Source organism: Oncorhynchus nerka, linkage group LG19 (assembly GCF_034236695.1).
Source record: "Oncorhynchus nerka isolate Pitt River linkage group LG19, Oner_Uvic_2.0, whole genome shotgun sequence".
Classification (NCBI taxonomy): Eukaryota; Metazoa; Chordata; class Actinopteri; order Salmoniformes; family Salmonidae; genus Oncorhynchus; species Oncorhynchus nerka.
Genome location: NC_088414.1, coordinates 3,698,557 through 3,720,848, shown reverse-complemented (window position 1 = coordinate 3,720,848; position 22,292 = coordinate 3,698,557). Strand labels below are relative to the sequence as shown.

Genomic DNA, 22,292 nt, shown 5'->3' with positions numbered 1-22,292 from the left:
AAATGCCACGTAAAGGGGATATTCTCAATTTCCTCCTGAGACGAGAGTCCTTTTGGATATATCAAATGAAATTTTATTGGTTAGCAGATATTATTGCGAGTGTAACTAAATGCTTGTGCTTCTAGTTCCGACAGTGCAGTAATATCTAACAAGTTATCTAACAATTCCACAACATCTTGGCGGCAGGTAGCCTAGTGCTTAGAGCATTGGACTAGTAACCGAAAGGTTGCAAGATCAAATGGATGATAGCGGGGTGAACAGAGAGTGGCTCGGGTGGTTGTTGTCCTTGATGATCTTTTTGGCCTTCCTGTGACATCGGGTGATGTAGATGTCCTGGAGGGCAGGTAGTTTGCCCCCGGTGATGTGTTGTGCAGTTCCAACTACCCTCTGGGAGCCCTGCGGTTGTGGGCGGTGCAGTTGCCGTACCAGGCGGCCCGACAGGATGTTCTCAATTGTGCATCTGTAAAGGTTTGTGAGGGTTTTAGGTGACAAGCCAAATTTCTTCAGCTTCCTTCTTCACCACCCTGTCTGTGTGGGTGGACCATTTCAGTTTTTCAGTGATGTGTACGGCGAGTAATATACAACTTTTCACCTTCTCCACTGCTGCCCCGTCGATGTGGATACGGGGGTGCTCCTTCTGCTGTTTTCTGAAGTCAACGATCATTTGTTCAACATTCTGTCTCCAAGAAGATTTCTATAAAATGTGTTCTGCTCATAGGGGGCTGCCTTTTCCCATTTTCCTCATATAATATTGTATACAAAATTATTAATGCATTTGTCTCACCTGTTTTTAACCTATTGCACATCAATATTACTTGACAAAAATAAACTAATCAAAATGTATTCATATTTTTCCATATATGCCGACTGTGTAATATTTATTTTGATGTTAATGTATCGTATTAATTTGACTGGATGTATTCAATGACCGGTTGTAGCCTACATGCCTCTAGTCCAGAGGTTAATTAAGTAGGTGTGTTTCACAGTGGTGTATGACCTGATAAAGATCCAACTCAGACCGACACGTTGTCAAATCAAATCAAACTTTATTTGTCATTGGCGCCGAATACAACAAGTGTTAAATCCACTTTAATCAGTGTAGATGAAGGGGAGGAGACAAGTTAAAGGATTTTTAAGACATCAAATCAAATCAAACTGTATTTGTCACATGCGCCAAAGACAACAGGTGTCGGTAGACCTTACCGTGAAATGCTTACTTAGAAGCCCTTAACCAACAGCGCAGTTCAAGAAGAAGTTAAGAAAATATCTACCAAATAAACTAAAGTAATAAATAATAAAAAAGTGTCATCTGTCTGTTTTGTGCATCTGATTAAGTCACCATGGGAGCATAGCAGAGTTGCGGACATTACTTTTGTCTTTGATACATTGTTCTGTCCTGTACCTGATGCATGCAAGTTGCATGTGCATATTTTTCTATTCTTTCTTATTTTTTCACCCACAGAAAACAACACTAAAGTTTTACCATAAGGATGGGTCCATGGGGATTTAAAAACAGACTCTTCATAGACATAATTTATCAGCACTATACTGTAGCTACCTTATAGTAAGTGTATTAGTCTGTCTATGAACAATGACACAGCTACAAGTACTTTACTTCTACTACACATTAACCTACCAGTACACACAATGCACAATAGACCTATACCTTCTTCAGTCTTTTCCTCTTTCTCCTCCACTCCCTCTTTCTCCTCCACTCCCTCTTTCTCCTCCACTCCCTCTTTCTCCTCCACTCCCTCTTTCTTTAGTCCTATCTTAGAGGGAGTATCACTCGTCGCATTGTCCTCTGCTTCAGCAGGTTTGGAGGTGACTGTGAACATTGAAAGATTTTGTCCTTTACAGTCCAAATATGCATGTCTCTCTACAAAACGCATAGTACTACAGAACTACAGTACCCACATACTAGACCTACACAATGCGGCTACAATACAACAGCTATACCTTCTTCAGTCTCTTCCCTCCTCTCTTTCTCCTTCATCTCTTCTTCCTCACCCTCTTTTTCAGAGGGAATCTCAGTCTCTCCTGCATCTTCTGCCACTTCACTATTAGCATCTGTACAAAAAACATTGCAACCTCCAAAAGAAGTATGTGCAAAAATATTGTTATTTTCAAAGAGCTCTAAGGGGTATCTAACCTCTAAAATAGGAATGACTAATCTGTCAAGGCATGTGGGAAACAAGTTGTAAATAGGGAACATTCTCCTTTAATCTGCATTTGGGAAAACAGCGTCATGGTTTCCCTCTGGAAAATATTGGAAAATATTCAGACCCCTTGACTTTTTCCACGTTTTTTAAAAAGTTACAATGGATTGAATTGTTTCCCCCCCTGATCTATCTACACACAATACGCCAAAATGACAAAGCGAAAGCAGGTTTTATAAATTTTTGCACATTTCTACTCCCCCCCCCCCCATGAATACCTTATTTACATAAGTATTCAGACCCTTTGCTATGACACTCGAAACTGAGCTCAGGTGCATCCTGTTTCCAATGATCATCCTTGAGATGTTTGTACATCTTGATTGGAGTCCACCTGTGGTAAATTCAATTGATTGAACATGATTTGGAAAGGCACACACCTGTCTATATAAGGTCCCCCAGTTGACAGTGCAAGTCAGAACAAAAACCAAGCCATGAGGTTGAAGGAATTGTCCATGGAGCTCCGAGACAAGATTGTGTCGAGGCACCAAAAATCTTCCTAGAGCTGGCCGCCCGGCCAAACTGAGCAATCGGGGGAGAAAGGCGATACTTATGTAAATAAGGTATTTATGATGGACAACCATCTTTGCAGCACTCCACCAATCAGACCTTTATGGCAGTGCCCAGATAGAAGCCAATCCTCAGTAAAAGGCACATGGAGTTTGCCAAAAGGCACCTAAAGGACTCAGACCATGAGAAACAAGATTCTCTGGTCTGATGATACCAATATTAAATTATTTGGCCTGAATGCCATCGTCACATATGTAGAAAACATGGCACCATCCCTACGGTGAAGCATAGTGATGGCAGCATCATGCTGTGGGGATGTTTTTCAGTTGCAGGGACTGGGAGACTAGTCAGGAACGAGGGAAAGATGAACAGAGCAAAGTACAGAGAGATCTTAGATTTTTTTTTAAACTGTTCCAGAGACCTCAAGACCTCAGATAGGGGAAAAGGTTCACCATCCAACAGGACAACAACCCTAAGCACCCAGCCAAGACAATGCAGGAGTGGCTTCGGGACACGTCTCTGAATGTTCTTGAGTGGCCCAGCCAGAGACCAGACTTGAACCCGATCGAACATCTCTGGAGAGACCTGAAAATAGCAGTGCAGCGATGCTCCCCATCCAACCCGACAGAGCTTAAGAGGATCCGGAGAGAAGAATGGGAGAAACTCCCCAAATACAGGTGTGCCAAGCTTGTAGCATCAAGGAGACTCGAGGCTGTAATTGCTGCCAAATACAGTGTTGCTGTAAGATTATCCCGAGACAATTTGCTGATACACAAAGCAACTCTAAAAACATTGAAAACGCACTGTCCTTAGAGGTCAGGGTGTGACTAGGTTGGGAAATCTATGTTTATATTTCTATGTTGGCAGAGTATGGTTCCCAATCACAGGCAGCTGTCTATCGTTGTCTCTAATTGGGGATCATACTTAGGCAGCCCTTTTCCCACCTTTTGTTTTGGGATCTTGTCTTTTTGTGTTGCATATGTTGTACTCCTAGCTTTTTGTTCGATGAGTTGTTTATCGTTTTTGGTGGAACATTTAAAATGAAAGAAAATGTACGCCTACCACGCTGCACCTTGATCCGGTCATTCTACAAACGAGGAGCATTTCAGAAGATCCCACCACCAACGGACCAAGCAGCGTGGTCAGGAGGACTGGACCTGGAGGAAATCCTGGAGGGAGCAGGACCCTGGACAAGGGCCAGGGAGTATCGCCGTCCGAAGGAGGAGATAGAGGCACCGAAAGTGGAACGGCGACGATACGAGGAGATAGCTCAACGAAAGCAAGCACGAGAGGCAGCCCCAACACATTTTTGGGGGTGGGGGGCACAAGGGGAGATTGGCGGAGTTCAGACCTGAGCCAACTCCCTGTGGTTACTGTGGGGAGCGTGTGACTGGTCAGGCACCGTGTTATGCGGTGATGCACACAGTGCCTCCAGTGAGCATTCACAGGCCGGTGCGCTCTGTGCCAGCGCCCCGCATTTGCCAGGCGGAAGTTGGCTTCCAGCCAGGACGGGTTGTGCCAGCTCTACGCTCGAGACCTCCAGTGTGCCTCCACGGCCCAGTGTATGAGGTGCCTGCTCCACGCACCAGGCTTCCAGTGCATCTCCCCAGTCCGGTGAGACCTGTTCCGGTTCCACGTACCAGGCCTCCAGTATGTCTCCCCACTCTGGAAAGCCCTGTGGAAGCTCAACACACCAGACTTCCAGTACGTCTCCTCAGTCCGGTGAGAACTGTTCCGGCTCCATGTACGAAGCCTCCAGTGATGATCCATGGCCCGGAGCCGGTAGTTATGATCCATGGCCCAGAGCTGGTAGTTATGATCCATGGCACGAAGCCTCCAGTGATGATCCATGGCCCAGAGCCTGTAGTGATGATCCATGGCCCAGAGCTGGTAGTTATGATCCATGGCCCAGAGCCTGTAGTGATGATCCATGGCCCAGAGCCTGTAGTGATGATCCATGGCCCAGAGCCTGTAGTGATGATCCATGGCCCAGAGCCTGTAGTGATGATCCATGGCCCGGAGCCGGTAGTTATGATCCATGGCCCAGAGCCTGTAGTGATGATCCATGGCCCGGAGCCTGTAGTGATGATCCATGGCCCAGAGCCTGTAGTGATGATCCATGGCCCGGAGCCTGCATTGAAAATCCAGGGCACGGAGCCTCCAGTGATAATCCATGGCCCGGAGCCTCCAGTGATAATCCATGGCACGAAGCCTCCAGTGATGATCCATGGCCCGGAGCCTGCATTGAAAATCCAGGGCACGGAGCCTCCAGCGACGGTCCCCAGTCTGGAGCCTCCAGCGACGGTCCCCAGTCCGGAGCCTCCAGCGACAGTCTCCAGTCCGGAGTCTCCAGCAACGGTCTCCAGTCTGGAGTCTCCAGCAACGGCCCCCAGTCCAGTGTCTCCAGCGACGATCCACAGTCCTGAGCCTTCAGGGATGAGCTGCAGTCCGGAGCCTTCAGCGACGATCTGCAGTCCGGAGCCTCCAGCGGAGGTTCCCAATTCAGAGCCTCCGGCGATGATCCACGGTCCGGTTCCTCCGGCAACAATTCACGGTTCGGAGTCTCCGGCGACGATCAACAGTCCAGTTCCACAGAAGCGGAGGGATCAGCGCAGGGAGCGGGGGCTATGTCCCGAACCGGAGCAGCCACCGAGGGTAGATGCCCACCCGGGCCCTCCCCTCCGCTCAATACGGTGCAGTCGTCCTGCCCAGCGACAGCCCCGAAACCGGAAGGATCTGGAGATGGTCTGTATAGAGGAGTGGGCCAAAATCCCTACTGCAGTGTGTGCAAACCTGGTCAAGAACTACAGGAAACGTATGATCTCTGTAATTGCAAACAAAGGTTTCTCTACCAAATATTAAGTTATGCTTTTCTGATGTATCAAATACTTATGTCATGCAATAAAATGCAAATTAATTACTTAAAAATCATACAATGTGATTTTCTGGATTCCGTCTCTCACAGTTGAAGTGTACCTATGATAAAAATTACAGACCTCTACATGCTTTGTAAGTAGGAAAACCTGCAAAATCGGCAGTGTATCAAATACTTGTTCTCCGCACTGTATATATTTAGATATATACAGTTGAAATCAGAAGTTTACATACACTTAGTTTGGAGTCATTAAAACACATTTTTCAACCACTCCACAAATGTCTTGTTAACAAACTATAGTTTTGGAAAAGTCAGATTGGACATCTACTTTGCGCATGAAACAAGTAATTTTTCCAACAATTGTTTACAGACAGATTATTTCACTTATAATTCACTGTATTACAATTCCAATGGGTCAGAAGTTTACATACACTAAATTGACTGGACCTTTAAACAGCTTGGACAAATTCCAGAAAATGATGTCATGGCTTTAGAAGTTTCTGACTGGCTAATTGACATAATTTGAGTCAATTGGAGGTGTACCTGTGGATGTATTTAAAGGCCTGCCTTCAAACTCAATGCCTCTTTGCTTGACATCATGAAAAAAAAAAAAAAGTAAATTGTGGACCTCCACAAGTCTGGTTCATCCTTGGGAGCAATTTCCAAATGCCTGAAGGTACCACGTTCACCTGTACAAACAATAGTACGCACGTATAAACACCAGGGGACCACGCAGCCGTCATAACGCTCAGGAAGGAGACGGGTTCTGTCTCCTAGAGATTAATGTACTTTGGTGCGAAAAGTGCAAATCAATCCCAGAACAACAGCAAAGGACCTTGTGAAGATGCTGGATGAAACAGGTACAAAAGTATCTATATCCACAGTAAAACGAGTCCTATATCGAAATAACCTGAAAGGCCGCTCAGCAAGGAAGAAGTCACTGCTCCAAAACTGCCAAAAAAAAGCCAGACTACGGTTTGCAACTGCACAATGGGGACAAAGATTGTACTTTTTGGAGAAATGTCCTCAGGTCTGATGAAACAAACATCTTACTGTTCGGCCATAATGACCATCATTATGTTTGGAGGAAAAAGGGGGAGGCTTGCATGCCGAAGAACACCATCCCAACCGTGAAGCACGTGGGTGGCAGCATCATGTTGTGGGGGTGCTTTGCTGCAGGAGGGACTGGTGCACTTCACAAAATAGATGGCATCATGAGGCAGGACAATTATGTGGATATATTGAAGCAACATCTCAAGACATCAGTCAAGTTAAAGCTTGGTCACAAATGGGTCTTCCAAATGGACAATGACTCCAAGCATACCTCCAAAGTTGTGGCAAAATGGCTTAAGGACAACAAAGTCAAGCTATTGGAGTGGCCATCAAAAAGCCCTGACCTCAGTCCTATAGAACATTTGTGGGCAGAACTGAAAAAGCATGTGCGAGCAAGAAGGCCTACAAACCTGACTCAGTTACACCAGCTCTATCAGGAGGAATGGGCCAAAATTCATCCAACTTATTGTGGGAAGCTTGTGGAAGGCTACCTGAAACTTTTGACCCGAGTTAAACAATTTAAAGGCAATGCTACCAAATACTTATTGAGTGTATGTCCACTTCTGACCCACTGAGAATGTGATGAATGAAATAAAAGCTGAAATAAATAATTCTCTCTACTATTATTCTGACATTTCACATTCTTAAAATAAAGTGGTGATCGTAACTGACCTAAGACAGGGAATTCTTACTTGGATTAAATGTCAGGAAATGTGTATGTACATTTCTGACTTCAACTGTATATATATACAGTATATATATATATATATATATTCTTTTTTTGTCTATATAAATTAGCTAGCCCAAATAGAACTGTCAGCAATGTTTATTAAGATAGCTAGGTAGCTGGTTCATCTTGGACAATTTTAGATTAAATTTAACAGGGTGAGGTCTGGGTACATTACATATATATACATTACTACATGACCAAAAGTATGTGGACATCTGCTGGTCGAACATCTCATTCCAAAATCATGGGCAATAATATGGAGTTGGTCCCCCCTTTGCTACTAAAATAGCCTCCACTCATCTGGGAAGGCTTTCCACTATATGTTGGAACATTACTGTGGGAACTTGCTTCCATTCAGCTACAACAGAATTAGTGAGTTCAGGCACTGATGTTGGGCAATTAGGAGTTCGCAGTCTGTGATCCAATTCATCCCAAAGGTGTTGATTAGGTTGAGGTCAGGGCTCTGTGCAAGCAAGTCAAGTTCTTCCACACTGACTGTAGCCACAAAGTTGGAAGCACAGAATCATCTAGAATGTAATTGTATGCTGTAGTGTTGATTTCCCTTCACTGGAACAAAGGGGCCTTGCCCGAACCATGAAAAACAGCCACAGACCATAATTCTTCTTCCAACAAACTTTACTGTTGGCACTATGCATTCGGGCAGGTAGTGCTCCTGGCATCTGACAAACCCAGATTTTTCCATCGGACTGCTAGATGGTGAAGTGTGATTTATCACTCCAGTGAACGCGTTTCCACTGCTCCAGAGTCCAATGGCGGCGAGCTTCACACCACTTCAGTCGACGCTTGGGATTGTACATGGTGATTTTAGGCTTGTGTGCGGCTGCTTGGCCGTGGAAACTCATTTCATGAAGCTCCCGACGAACAGTTCTTGTGATGACATTGCTTCCAGAGGCAGTTTGGAACTCGGGAGTCAGGGTTGCTAACGAGGACAGACAAGTTTTATGCGCTAAGCGGTTCAGCATTCAGCGGTCCCGTTCTGTGAGCTTGTGCTGCTCCTAGACTTTTCTACTTCACCATAACTTACAATTGACTAAATTTCACAAACTGACTTGTTGGAAAGTTAGCATCCTATGACGGTGCCACGTTGAAAGTCACTGAAGTCTTCAGTATGGCCATTCTACCGCCAATATTTGTCTATGGAGATAACATTGCTGTGTGCTCGATTTTATACACCTGTCACCAATGGGTGCGGCTGAATAGCCGAATCCTCTAACTTGAAGAGGTGTCCACATACTTTTGCATATATAGTGTATCTTGCCTATCAATGATGTCAAGAAGTTTGTATGAATTTCTTGTTTGTCTCTTAAGGTAATAACATGACAACTGCGTCAGTGTTTGGGACAACCATTCCCCCAAATACTGGCTGAAGACCTAGCTGGCCAATAACTAGCTAACACCAGACACAAGTATATTTGCCTTTGATGAATAGGGGAAACGACTTATTAGATTTGCTGACACGCTGCAGTCAAATTTTGGCACCAGTAGACTAGCTACCTAGCTATGTAAACCACGCCCCTCTGCGAACATGCCTTCTGCGACGTTGGTTACAAGACTGTACTTATGTATGAAAATGAGGCTTTTTGTGATGTCACAAAAAGCCCTGAATAATCCTGCCTCCATCCAGCCTCCTACATCAAAGTGTTTGACATACTTTGGAGATAGATGCATTTCACATTGCTGAGATACTCTACTTTGATCTAGTTTCATCCAAATATCATCCAGTTGAATGAAAAACATGATTTTGAGCGTTCGGGACCTTTAAGATGACCAGGCTATTGACCATTCAATGACCACATATTGATTATGCAGCACTACTGGGTGTATGGGTGCCATAGAAATACAATCTGTTCTATGTATGGTTCCAGGTGTACCCTAGAAGTAGTCTCTATCAACAGCCAGGTGACATGAGAGTCTGCCATAGAGAGCCATTGCCTATCTATACATAGGTATGGCCTTTTCTGTGACGGAGACACATAAGAGCTATTCATCTCTATGAAGCTTACCTAGAAGATAATTTAGCTTACACGCTCCCTGAGGATTTTCCTCCCAGGCGGTCACCCCTCCACGCCAACTGATCCTAGTATAGATCGTGCTGCTGAGCCGCAGAGAGAGGGGACACTGGCAGCTGTTCCGAGAGCACCTTGTCCCCCTCGTCCCGCATTCCACAGCTGGCTCCCAGCCATCATACCTCATCACCGTGACCCCGCCCCCATCCCCCTCATGTTTGAGTCTCGCGATTTCCCCTCTCCCCATTCTCCATACGGGATAGGTAGCGATTGGTTAACACCTCCTCATACATGCATGCACACGTGCGTAAACACAACACACACGTATGCATGTACACAGGGATACCACAGAGAAGACCCACTGGGTCATATCATTGTCTAGTTTTGGTTGACATTTGGTTGAGTTGTCAACTAATGTTAATTCAATGTGAAATCAACAAAAAATGTCACCATATCATTGGATGTAGGTTGAAAGTTGGCTGAAAAAAATGCAAAATTCCAATATGTTGATGACTTTTTTCAAATCAAATCAGTTTTCTACATTTGTTTGTTGAAATGACATGGAAACAACATTGATTCAACCAGTTTTTTCCCAGTGGGGACAAACACACACACTGAAAAAGAGTGTCACCAAATGGTGGTGGACTCTGAAAGATGCTTCGATTATAGGTGCAACGGTCCCAGAGTCCCGGTAAGAGGACTGAATAACCAGCAGGGGACAAGGATACAATTCACACTTTATTGCCACACCGGACAGACAGGCACACTGGAAACAAGAATAGAAGGAACCAGGTGTAATTGATAGTGTAAGTGATCATTTTATGTTCAGTCATGCACTAAAGGATGTCCAGAGGAAGTCCAGAGGCAGGATTGTCCATGTGGAAAAAGTCCAGATGGGAGTTGAGGTGAAGGACAGGAGTTTATAGAGGTTGTTTCAACCTGCCATCCTGGAAACAACTAAAGAGTTCAAGGGCAGACTGGGGTCTCCAACCCCTGGCTGGGGTCTCCAGCCGGCTGGGGTCTCCAACCCCTGGCTGGGGTCTCCAACCCCTGGCTGGGCCACTGGTTTGCTGACCAGCTGACTCTGTTCTCTGGCAACCTGGTCCCTAATACATAGGTGTGAAGTGGCCTTCTGCAACAGAACAGTCCCAGGGCGCGTGCACACACACACACACACACACACACACACACACACACACACACACACACACACACACACACACACACACACACACACACACACACACCTCCCTATGGGGGCTGATCTCTCAGGGACACTGAAGTTACACTGGCTGATCTAGCAAAACAGAGAGCATAAATGCATTTAATCTCAGTTACCCACGCTGCCTTGGGGGAGAGAGCGCTTCACAGCCATACCGGCATTAATCTCAATCGGCTCGTCAGCTCAACCCGCACTGTCTGAATGGCACGTACGCACACACACACCCAGGGAGATGGGGTTGGATTTGTGTGTGTGTGTGTGTGTGTGTAGAGGGCAGCTTAGCGGAGCAGGACAGTGATGGAGCTCTCAGATCATCTGCTCTGGTCACTGCCAGCAGTTTGATCGAGAGTCAACACAGCAACACTGTTTGCCCTCTAGAGCTCCCTGACTCCCCACACCAATTCTCAACCAGCAGGCAGACTGCCTCCCTACAGAATCATGTTCACAGTGCCTGGCAGCATGTCATTCCAGCCACCAAAATTCCTTGACATAAACCGTACAAGTGAAATACTGCATCCATATTAGGAAGTCGTGACAGAGTTTTACCTGAAATTTGACATCTTCCTAATATGAATGCCGTAGATGTGGAGGTAGCCTACATGGAATTGTAAAATGTGAAGGAGGTGAATTTATGCATTGTCGAATATGGAGCAAATTGTGAATAGAGTATAGACCTTTGAAATTGTGTGTTGACAGCAAGTTTGATCAAGAGTGGTTCAAGGCCTCTTTATGAGTTGTGTAAAACCATTCTCTGGGAGTGATGATGCAAATGGATGGGTTTTGTTTTGGCCTCCCCTCTCTACAGTACCTCTCTCTCACTCTCTCTCACTCTCACTCTCCCTCTCACTCTCTCTCTCTCTCACTCCCTCCCCACTATTCCTCTGCCAGTAGCTTGACATGAACCCAGTGTCTCTGAAACGTGTTGAAATCACACTGATTTCACACTGACAGTGAAGCAGACTGAGATGGCCGCCTCGCTTCGCGTTCCTAGGAAACTATGCAGTTTTTTGTTTTTTTATGTGTTATTTCTTACATTAGTACCCCAGGTCATCTTAGGTTTCATTACATACAGTCGAGAAGAACTACTGAATATAAGATCAGCGCCAACTCACCATCAGTACGACCAAGAATATGTTTTCCGCGACGCGGATCCGGTGTTCTGCCTTACAAACAGGACAACGGAATGGATCGCATGCAGCGACCCAAGGAAACGACTCCGAAAAAGAGGGAAACGAGGCGGTGTTCTGGTCAGACTCCGAAAAAGGGCACATCGCGCACCACTCCCCAGCATTCTTCTTGCCAATGTCCAGTCTCTTGACAACAAGGTTGACGAAATCCGAGCAAGGGTAGCATTCCAGAGGGACATCAGAGACTGCAACGTTCTCTGCTTCACAGAAACATGGCTTACTGGGAAGACGCTATCCGAGGCGGTGCAGCCAACGGGTTTCTCCACGCATCGCGCCGACAGAAACAAACATCTTTCTGGTAAGAAGAGTGGCGGGGCGTATGCCTCATGACTAACGAGACATGGTGTGATGAAGGAAACATACAGGAACTCAAATCCTTCTGTTCACCTGATTTAGAATTCCTCACAATCAAATGTAGACCGCATTATCTTCCAAGAGAATTCTCCTCGATTATAATCACAGCCGTATATATCCCCCAAGCAGACACATCGATGGCTCTGAACGAACTTTATTTAACTCTTTGCAAACTGGAAACCATTTATCCGGAGGCTGCATTCATTGTAGCTGGGGATTTTAACAAAGCTAATCTGAAAACAAGACTCCCTAAATTTTACCAGCATATCGATTGCGCAACCAGGGGTGGTAAAACCTTGGATCATTGTTACTCTAACTTCCGCGACGCATATAAGGCCCTGCCCCGCCCCCCTTTCGGAAAAGCTGACCACGACTCCATTTTGCTGATCCCTGCCTACAGGCAGAAACTAAAACAAGAGGCTCCCACGCTGAGGTCTGTCCAACGCTGGTTGCGTCAGATGGAAATATTGACGAATACGCTGATTCGGTGTGCGAGTTCATTAGAACGTGCGTCGAAGATGTCGTTCCCATAGCAACGATAAAAACATTCCCAAACCAGAAACCGTGGATTGATGGCAGCATTCGCGTGAAACTGAAAGCGCAAACCACTGCTTTTAATCAGGGCAAGGTGTCTGGTAATATGTCCGAATATAAACAATGCAGCTATTCCCTCCGCAAGGCTATTAAACAAGCTAAGCGTCAGTACAGAGACAAAGTGGAATCTCAATTCAATGGCTCAGACACAAGAGGCATGTGGCAGGGTCTACAGTCAATCACGGACTACAAGAAGAAACCCAGCCCAGTCACGGACCAGGATGTCTTGCTCCCAGGCAGACTAAATCACTTTTTTGCCCGCTTTGAGGACAATACAGTGCCACTGACACGGCCTGCAACGGAAACATGCGGTCTCTCCTTCACTGCAGCCGAGGTGAGTAAGACATTTAAACGTGTTAACCCTCGCAAGGCTGCAGGCCCAGACGGCATCCCCAGCCGCGCCCTCAGAGCATGCGCAGACCAGCTGGCCGGTGTGTTTACGGACATATTCAATCAATCCCTATACCAGCCTGCTGTTCCCACATGCTTCAAGAGGGCCACCATTGTTCCTGTTCCCAAGAAAGCTAAGGTAACTGAGCTAAACGACTACCGCCCCGTAGCACTCACTTCCGTCATCATGAAGTGCTTTGAGAGACTAGTCAAGGACCATATCACCTCCACCCTACCTGACACCCTAGACCCACTCCAATTTGCTTACCGCCCAAATAGGTCCACAGACGATGCAATCTCAACCACACTGCACACTGCCCTAACCCACCTGGACAAGAGGAATACCTATGTGAGAATGCTGTTCATCGACTACAGCTCGGCATTCAATACCATAGTACCCTCCAAGCTCGTCATCAAGCTCGAGACCCTGGGTCTCGACCCCGCCCTGTGCAACTGGGTACTGGACTTCCTGACGGGCCGCCCACAGGTGGTGAGGGTAGGCAACAACATCTCCTCCCCGCTGATCCTCAACACGGGGGCCCCACAAGGGTGCGTTCTGAGCCCTCTCCTGTACTCCCTGTTCACCCACGACTGCGTGGCCATGCACGCCTCCAACTCAATCATCAAGTTTGCGGACGACACAACAGTGGTAGGCTTGATTACCAACAACGACGAGACGGCCTACAGGGAGGAGGTGAGGGCCCTAGGAGTGTGGTGTCAGGAAAATAACCTCACACTCAACGTCAACAAAACTAAGGAGATGATTGTGGACTTTAGGAAACAGCAGAGGGAACACCCCCCTATCCACATCGATGGATCAGTAGTGGAGAGGGTAGCAAGTTTTAAGTTCCTCGGCATACACATCACAGACAAACTGAATTGGTCCACTCACACTGACAGCGTCGTGAAGAAGGCGCAGCAGCGCCTCTTCAACCTCAGGAGGCTGAAGAAATTCGGCTTGTCACCAAAAGCACTCACAAACTTCTACAGATGCACAATCGAGAGCATCCTGGCGGGCTGTATCACCGCCTGGTACGGCAACTGCTCCGCCCTCAACCGTAAGGCTCTCCAGAGGGTAGTGAGGTCTGCACAACGCATCACCGGGGGCAAACTACCTGCCCTCCAGGACACCTACACCACCCGATGTTACAGGAAGGCCATAAAGATCATCAAGGACATCAACCACCCGAACCACTGCCTGTTCACCCCGCTATCATCCAGAAGGCGAGGTCAGTACAGGTGCATCAAAGCTGGGACCGAGAGACTGAAAAACAGCTTCTATCTCAAGGCCATCAGACTGTTAAACAGCAATCACTAACATTGAGTGGCTGCTGCCAACACACTGTCATTGACACTGACCCAACTCCAGCCACTTTAATAATGGGAATTGATGGGAAATGATGTAAATATATCACTAGCCACTTTAAACAATGCTACCTTATATAATGTTACTTACCCTACATTATTCATCTCATATGCATATGTATATACTGTACTCTAGATCATCGACTGCATTCTTATGTCACTAGCCACTTTAACTATGCCACTTTGTTTACTTTGTCTACATACTCATCTCATATGTATATACTGTACTCGATACCATCTACTGTATGCTGCTCTGTACCATCACTCATTCATATATCCTTATGTACATATTCCTTATCCCCTTACACTGTGTATAAGACAGTAGTTTTGGAATTGTTAGTTAGATTACTTGTTGGTTATCACTGCATTGTCGGAACTAGAAGCACAAGCATTTCGCTACACTCGCATTAACATCTGCTAACCATGTGTATGTGACAAATACAATTTGATTTGATTTGATTTTATCCCACCCTCTCTCCCTTTCTCTCACTATCACCCTCTCTCCCTTTCTCTCACTCTAGCTTTTTCTCCCTCCCCTTCCACATTCTCTCACTATCACTCTCTCTCTCTCTCTCTCTGTCTCTGTCACACTCACACACACTTAGACTCACACTCACACACACTTAGACTCACACACACACACACTTAGACTCTCACACACACTTAGACTCACACATACTTAGACTCACACACACTTAGACTCTCTCTCACACACACACACACACACACACACACACACACACACACACACACACACACACACACACACACACACACACACACACACACACATACATTAACTGGGTTTCAGTATCATTATCTAAATTGAATGAGCAGCTCTGACATCGAATATGATTATTGTGTAATGTAAGGGGACACTCCTTATTAAACAGCCCTTTTTCCAGGCCTACCTCTGAGGGAAGCCAGTCAGAGAGAAAATATATTACAGTTCTATGACGCCACACCACAGGAATCCTTCAAATAAATCAGAATGCTTTTCAGTTTAGAGGCTATAGCTCTACTCTACATCTACTCTAAACTACTACTCTATGGGTCTGGCTTACCTTCTTCACTCTCTACAACCATTGGCTTAGGCAGCTCCGTTGGGGGCGGTGTTGTGACAGGGGCAGTGCTCTCGGTCAGGAACGTTGACGTGAGCTCCTCCATGATTGGTGGAGGGGGTGTGGCCTCCTCTGTGATAGACTGAGGGGTGGTTGTAGGGGGCGTGGCCTCTGTGGTAATGTAGATGGAGGTTGTACGTTTTTCCTCTATAAGTGGAGGTGGTGGAGGGGAATCGGTGGGGGTGATGGTGGAAATGAGGGGAGGCTCAGGGTCCGTAACAGGGGGCTCTGTTGGGGGAGTGGTGGTGGTGTCGGTTGGGGCCTCGGTTGAAAGGATGGGCTCTTGAGGAAAGAGAGAGAATGTGAAAGGGATGAGAAATGAGTGGTGTAAGGCATTAGCATAGGGAATGTTGTCTCAGATTGGTTATCCAAAGAAAGCCAAGCTTTTCTTTTCGCTGACCCACGCACGTACGCGCACACACACAAACACACATAGACAGACTTGCAAAATGTGCATATAAGCACATGCACAAAAGTGTCAGCTTGCACAAGCACACACTCGCGAAACACTTGCAGGCACACGCACAGCAGTGAAGACATGATGGGGCGTTACTGCAAAGACAAGTTCTATTTAGTTTACTGCAGAATATGCAGTAGATTGTTATGGTAAGAGAACACTGATTGCAATACTAATGGTCCACTTCAGGCTGACAGTATTTTATTTTTTAAATCAGAACACAACTCTGACTTTACAGTTCGATAAAAATAACATACAAGGCGTTTTACTATGACTGGTGCAGCGCATGGCCAGACTAACCAAGTCTCGGGCCCTGGGCCTGGGTCTGGGGCCCTGGGAACTAACATTTTAAAGGCCCCCCCTCTTAGCATCAGGGATCATTTCTATTGCTTTTTTCACGGTAATTTCCTGCAATTCTACACCATTTTCCATGGAAAAAAAAGTTGCAGTTTAAAAGCACATTCCTGCAAGTCTACACATAGTCAATTCTACACATTGTAGTTTCAAAGTTTAAATTATAGTGCACATTTTTACTGAGTACCATGGATCCCTGTGAGTCTCCCAGGCCCTGCCTGTTGTGCATCTAAGGTAGCCTATATTGTAGATGAACAATATTACATATTATTGTATTGCTCCCTCTAAACTTGTTCCACGGACCCCTTGGCCAAATTAATTTCATCTGTTGTTGCTAGCAATATTGAATATTGAATATTGCCACAGTACCTCCGCGGACCCCAGTTTGGGAACCCCTGCACTAGTGTACTACAAAGGCCACTAGCTCTTTGTGTTAAAGCATTAATAACAAGCTGGATGTTGGCTTTCTAAATATCAAGCTAAATACATATAGCTCAATAGTCCATGGTTGGCTAAATCACAAAATCATTAGCAGTGTTAAATCAACACTTAAAGAGTTCATGTTAACACTATCTCAGAGTACATATGGTCCCACTCTACAGAGTGTTAAATCAACACTTAAAGAGTTCATGTTAACACTATCTCAGAGTACATATGGTCCCACTCTACAGAGTGTTAAATCAACACTTAAATAGTTAATGTTAACACTATCTCAGAGTACATATGGTCCCACTCTACAGAGTGCAAAAAGTAACACTTAAAGAGTTCATGTTAACACTATCTCAGAGTACATATGGTCCCACTCTACAGAGTGTTAAATCAACACTTAAATAGTTAATGTTAACACTATCTCAGAGTACATATGGTCCCACTCTACAGAGTGTTAAATCAACACTTAAATAGTTAATGTTAACACTATCTCAGAGTACATATGGTCCCACTCTACAGAGTGTTAAATCAACACTTAAAGAGTTCATGTTAACACTATCTCAGAGTACATATGGTCCCACTCTACAGAGTGTTAAATCAACACTTAAAGAGTTCATGTTAACACTATCTCAGAGTACATATGGTCCCACTCTACAGAGTGTTAAATCAACACTTAAAGAGTTCATGTTAACACTATCTCAGAGTACATATGGTCCCACTCTACAGAGTGTTAAATCAACACTTAAAGAGTTCATGTTAACACTATCTCAGAGTACATATGGTCCCACTCTACAGAGTGCAAAAAGTACTCTGATTATAGTATTACATTTTGAGTAACACTATAGGGTAATTAACACTCACAGAGTGAGTTTATTGTCAACACTAGTGTTGATCTAGAGTTAACTCCTATTAGTGTTAAACAAAAACACTATTACAGTCAGTCATTTGTTGTTTTAACACTGTATGGTGTAAAGCCTAATTTTAATATTTCCCAAGGTAACTTTTCTTTTGGAGTGAATTGTAGAGTTACCACCCATGACTGTTTTTGTCCCTTTCATACTAAGGCCAGTTTTAACATCCCGCCATCTTTTCCCCCACCTTTTCTTTATATCTGAAAGGTATTGCCGGTATCAAAGCCAAAACTTGAATTTCCTCCAAACGGCCCAGTAATCATTTCAGTAAAGTTCTGCATACAATGCTGCAAACGCTGAAGGCGGATTTGGCATTACATTACATTACGTTACGTTACGTTACGTTACGTTACGTTACGTTACATTACATTACGTTACATTACATTACATTACAATACATTACATTAGATTACGTTACATTACGTTACATTACGTTACGTTACGTTACATTACATTACATTACAATACATTACATTACATTACGTTACGTTACATTACATTACATTACAATACATTACATTAGATTACGTTACGTTACATTACATTACGTTACGTTACGTTACGTTACGTTACATTACATTATATTAGGTTACGTTACGTTACATTACATTACATTACGTTACGTTACATTACATTACGTTACGTTACGTTACGTTACATTACGTTACGTTATGTTACATTACATTACATTACAATACATTACATTAGATTACGTTACATTACATTACGTTATGTTACGTTACGTTACATTACATTACATTAGATTACGTTACATTACAGTACATTACATTAGATTACGTTACGTTACGTTACATTACATTACATTACGTTACATTACATTACATTACGTTACATTACAGTACATTACGTTACATTACATTACATTACGTTACGTTACATTACATTACGTTACGTTACATTACATTACATTACGTTACATTACATTACGTTACATTACATTACATTACGTTACATTACATTACATTACGTTACATTACATTACATTACATTACGTTACGTTACATTACATTACGTTACGTTACATTACATTACGTTACGTTACGTTACATTACGTTACATTACATTACATTACGTTACGTTACATTACGTTACGTTACATTACATTACATTACATTACGTTACGTTACATTACATTACGTTACATTACGTTACATTACATTACATTACATTACGTTACATTACGTTACGTTACATTACATTACATTACGTTACGTTACATTACATTACGCTCTCAATTAAACTCTTGATGGTGGCTAAGGCTTTGCCTGTTAACCATCTTCCTACCAGTTCTAAACTTTGCATGACAAGTCCCTTCGCCCATCTTTTCGCACAGCCCACCACTGAGCACCGTCTTCCGAACCACACCTGGATGGATACATTAAGAATTAGGCTACTGTGGGAATAAATATCACCGAATGATGAAAGTATAGGCTAATGCAATTGAAGTCATGTACAGTATCAAATTGTTGCACACTGAAACTTGCAAAGTCAACCAATCCTTGTAATACATTTGAAGCAATTGCCTACCCGCGTGTGGTCAACTCGATCTCCCAAACCCGGTTTTAGGGCCCTTCCTGGGTGCACGTTTTGTTTTCAAAATAGCCGACTCATCATCAAGCTTGGATTATTTGAATCAGCTGTGTAGTGATAGGGGAAAAAAACTAAACGTGCACCCAGGGAGGAGGCACAAGACCGATTTTGGGAAACCCTGAACTAGATGATCATTTCAGCACCGTTTTGACGTCATCAAGCTGCTTTGAGACAAGTGTGGGGACTCGTCTTGGTAAATCAAGAAATGTCTGATTTTAGTTTCCCCTGAATCTCCGTTCGGATATTGGTTAGGCTACAATTACACCGGGAAAATGTTAACTAAGTTAAGGTGAGTGCTGCCTATGATCATCTTGTCTAGTTGGCTCATTTATTAGAACATTTTGTCATGTTATGTAACTCCACTCGCAGTCACTTAGTAGCCGAGGCCTACTCCCAACCAAAAGCCTGTGACTTCACAGACTTGTTTCACTGGAACTCTGTCTGTTCTGGATATTTGGCTAATTGGTTTCTGGCTGGGCAAATAAGTGGAGGTGGTAGCTTATCTATTAGTTGCTCATCTATAACTTATCAGAAACATTTAGCATGTAATAATGTGGCCTAAATCAAGTGTAGACCTATTATTTTGCTCTATCACATAGGCAACTCCAAAAGCCCGCGGAGGTGGTGAAACATGAACGAGACTCAGATGCATTTGAAAATAGGATGGCGATTATTTTCTATCAGTATTATGATGAAGGTAAGACTACAAAAAGGGGTGAAGGTAGGAAAGAGATGAAATATGGATTTAAAGAGGGGTGAGGGTAGGAAAGAGATGAAATGTGGATTTAAAGAGGGGTGAGGGTAGGAAAGAGATGAAATGTGGATTTAAAGAGGGGTGAGGGTAGGAAAGAGATGAAATGTGGATTTAAAGAGGGGTGAGGGTAGGAAAGAGATGAAATGTGGATTTAAAGAGGGGTGAGGGTAGGGAAGAGATGAAATGTGGATTTAAAGAGGGGTGAGGGTAGGAAAGAGATGAAATGTGGATTTAAAGAGGGGTGAGGGTAGGAAAGAGATGAAATGTGGATTTAAAAAAAAGCATGGGCTTGGGCTCTGTTTCAAAATATAACTGTTTTATATTGACAGCTGTTCCAGACGTTCCCATGACACAAGTTGTCTGGGAAAAATATTTGTTGTATTTTATTCTGTTATATTCCATTATATTCTTACTATAAAATATATGTGTTTTGACTGTGATTGGGTGTCTTTGTCAGTTTAATTAACAAAATAACAAACTATTGATTTAAATTTGGATGGCGCACAAAAATGTGTAATGGGTTCGCTCTCAAAAAGCTGTCGCATGAAGCTTACTTCATTGTTCATACTTCATTTTCAGTGCATCAGGGATAGCGTACACAGACGTTTTGGAAGCACAGACTCGCAACATAGACCTAATTAAACATTTTAAAATACATTTAATTAGTCTTAAAATGTTTTTTTTAGGACCTGCCTAAATGAATTAATAATGTATTTATTTTTGATGATGTATATTCTCAATAGATTTATTAAAATAGACAACCACCTACATCTGCACACCCCTACTAACACTTGTCCCCCTGTATGCCGGCATGTGCACGGGAGGTATAAAAGGTGCCTGTTTGTAAGGGGGTCATATAAACAAGGCTAAATACTGTGTGAAACAAACAACCCAAATGAGAAATGTACTGTCCTCAAACAACCCAAATTAAGAAGAAATAGATGCCCAGGGCCCAATTTGGGTCCCAAACTATAGTTTAAGAAAACCTGATCTAGGCAAAAAGGTGCCTGTTTGTAAGGGGGTCATATAAACACGGCTAAATACTGTTTAAAAGCAGTATTGGTGACCGCAGACATGGTTGTTAAATTCTTTCCTGTGGATTTCACCAAATTACTATCTAGGTCAGAATTAGATACATTATAATAATGGCGCCGGAGGAGATGGCTGCCGTTTTAAGCTTTTTCAGCTCGAGACCCAAATGAGAAATGTACTGTCCTCAAAACAACCCAAATGAGAAATGTACTGTCCTCAAAACAACCCAAATTAAGAAGAAATAGATGCCCAGGGACCAATTTGGGTCCCAAACTATAGTTTAAGAAAACCTGATCTAGGCAAATGTTATCATTAAAATGGAACTTCATGACAATACATTACATATATCACAAGGCCTTACTTTGAATGCCTAGTTTTACCACAGTGGTGTTGGGAAACTCTTGGTTTACATGCCACATCAGGCCTGCAAGTCACATCATGCTGGCTTGCAAAGGGATTTGTAATTCCTATAGGAATCAAGCCAGAGTTAGGATATCCAACAGTTGGAATTTGTATTCACCCGCAACCTGCTTTCAGAATGACTGACAGGGTAGGGAAGATTGAATACCGACTACCAATGAGTCAAACTTCTAACAGATTGGATTAGTTTAGAAAAAGGTATGCTATTTATCTTTGTGTAGCATAAAACGTATCAATCATTCAATGTACATGCACAAACACAGATATTAAAAGATACAATTTTGAAAATCGCCCTGCAATAGAGCATGCTGGGAAATATTATATATGTTTCTATGTCGAGTTCTTAGGATGTTAAAAGGTTCTCGATTGAACCCTTTGCCTTTAAAATAACCTTTGTTTTCCAAAAGCAGTTGTTCAGATCAAAACGGTTCTTGGTTCCTCCACAAATAACCCTTTTGGAACCTTTTTTCTACGAGTGAATAGTCTGTGGATGACTATAGGTAATTGGTGACCCATCAAACAGGGCAGAGCCTCACCTGTCTTGAGCCCCACCTGTTTAGCTAAAAAAAAAAAGAAGCAAAAAATATAAATGGTTTTTGTTGCCTGTTTTGCCTATTATTTTGGCATTAATATGTGTCACAAACAATGTAAAACATTTTTTGTTTTACAAAAAAGCTGCA

The 22,292-nt window shown here is 43.7% G+C and overlaps 1 protein-coding gene across 2 annotated transcripts in view; it reads right to left on the bottom strand.

Annotated features, from left to right (window-relative positions):
* The window catches only part of LOC115146871 (netrin-G2-like), a 157,706-nt gene that overhangs the window by 31,843 nt on the left and 103,571 nt on the right, over positions 1–22,292 (bottom strand). The window contains exons 7-9 of one of the 2 annotated variants that reach the window (XM_029688891.2): positions 15,588–15,926; positions 1,960–2,091; positions 1,667–1,828 (exon numbers count right to left, since the gene is read on the bottom strand). The exons of the other annotated variant lie outside the window; for it this stretch is intronic. Of the exons in view, the coding sequence (XP_029544751.2) occupies positions 1,667–1,828; positions 1,960–2,091; positions 15,588–15,926 (633 nt within the window). The remainder of the gene's footprint in view (positions 1–1,666; positions 1,829–1,959; positions 2,092–15,587; positions 15,927–22,292) is intronic. 2 annotated transcript variants of the gene reach the window in all.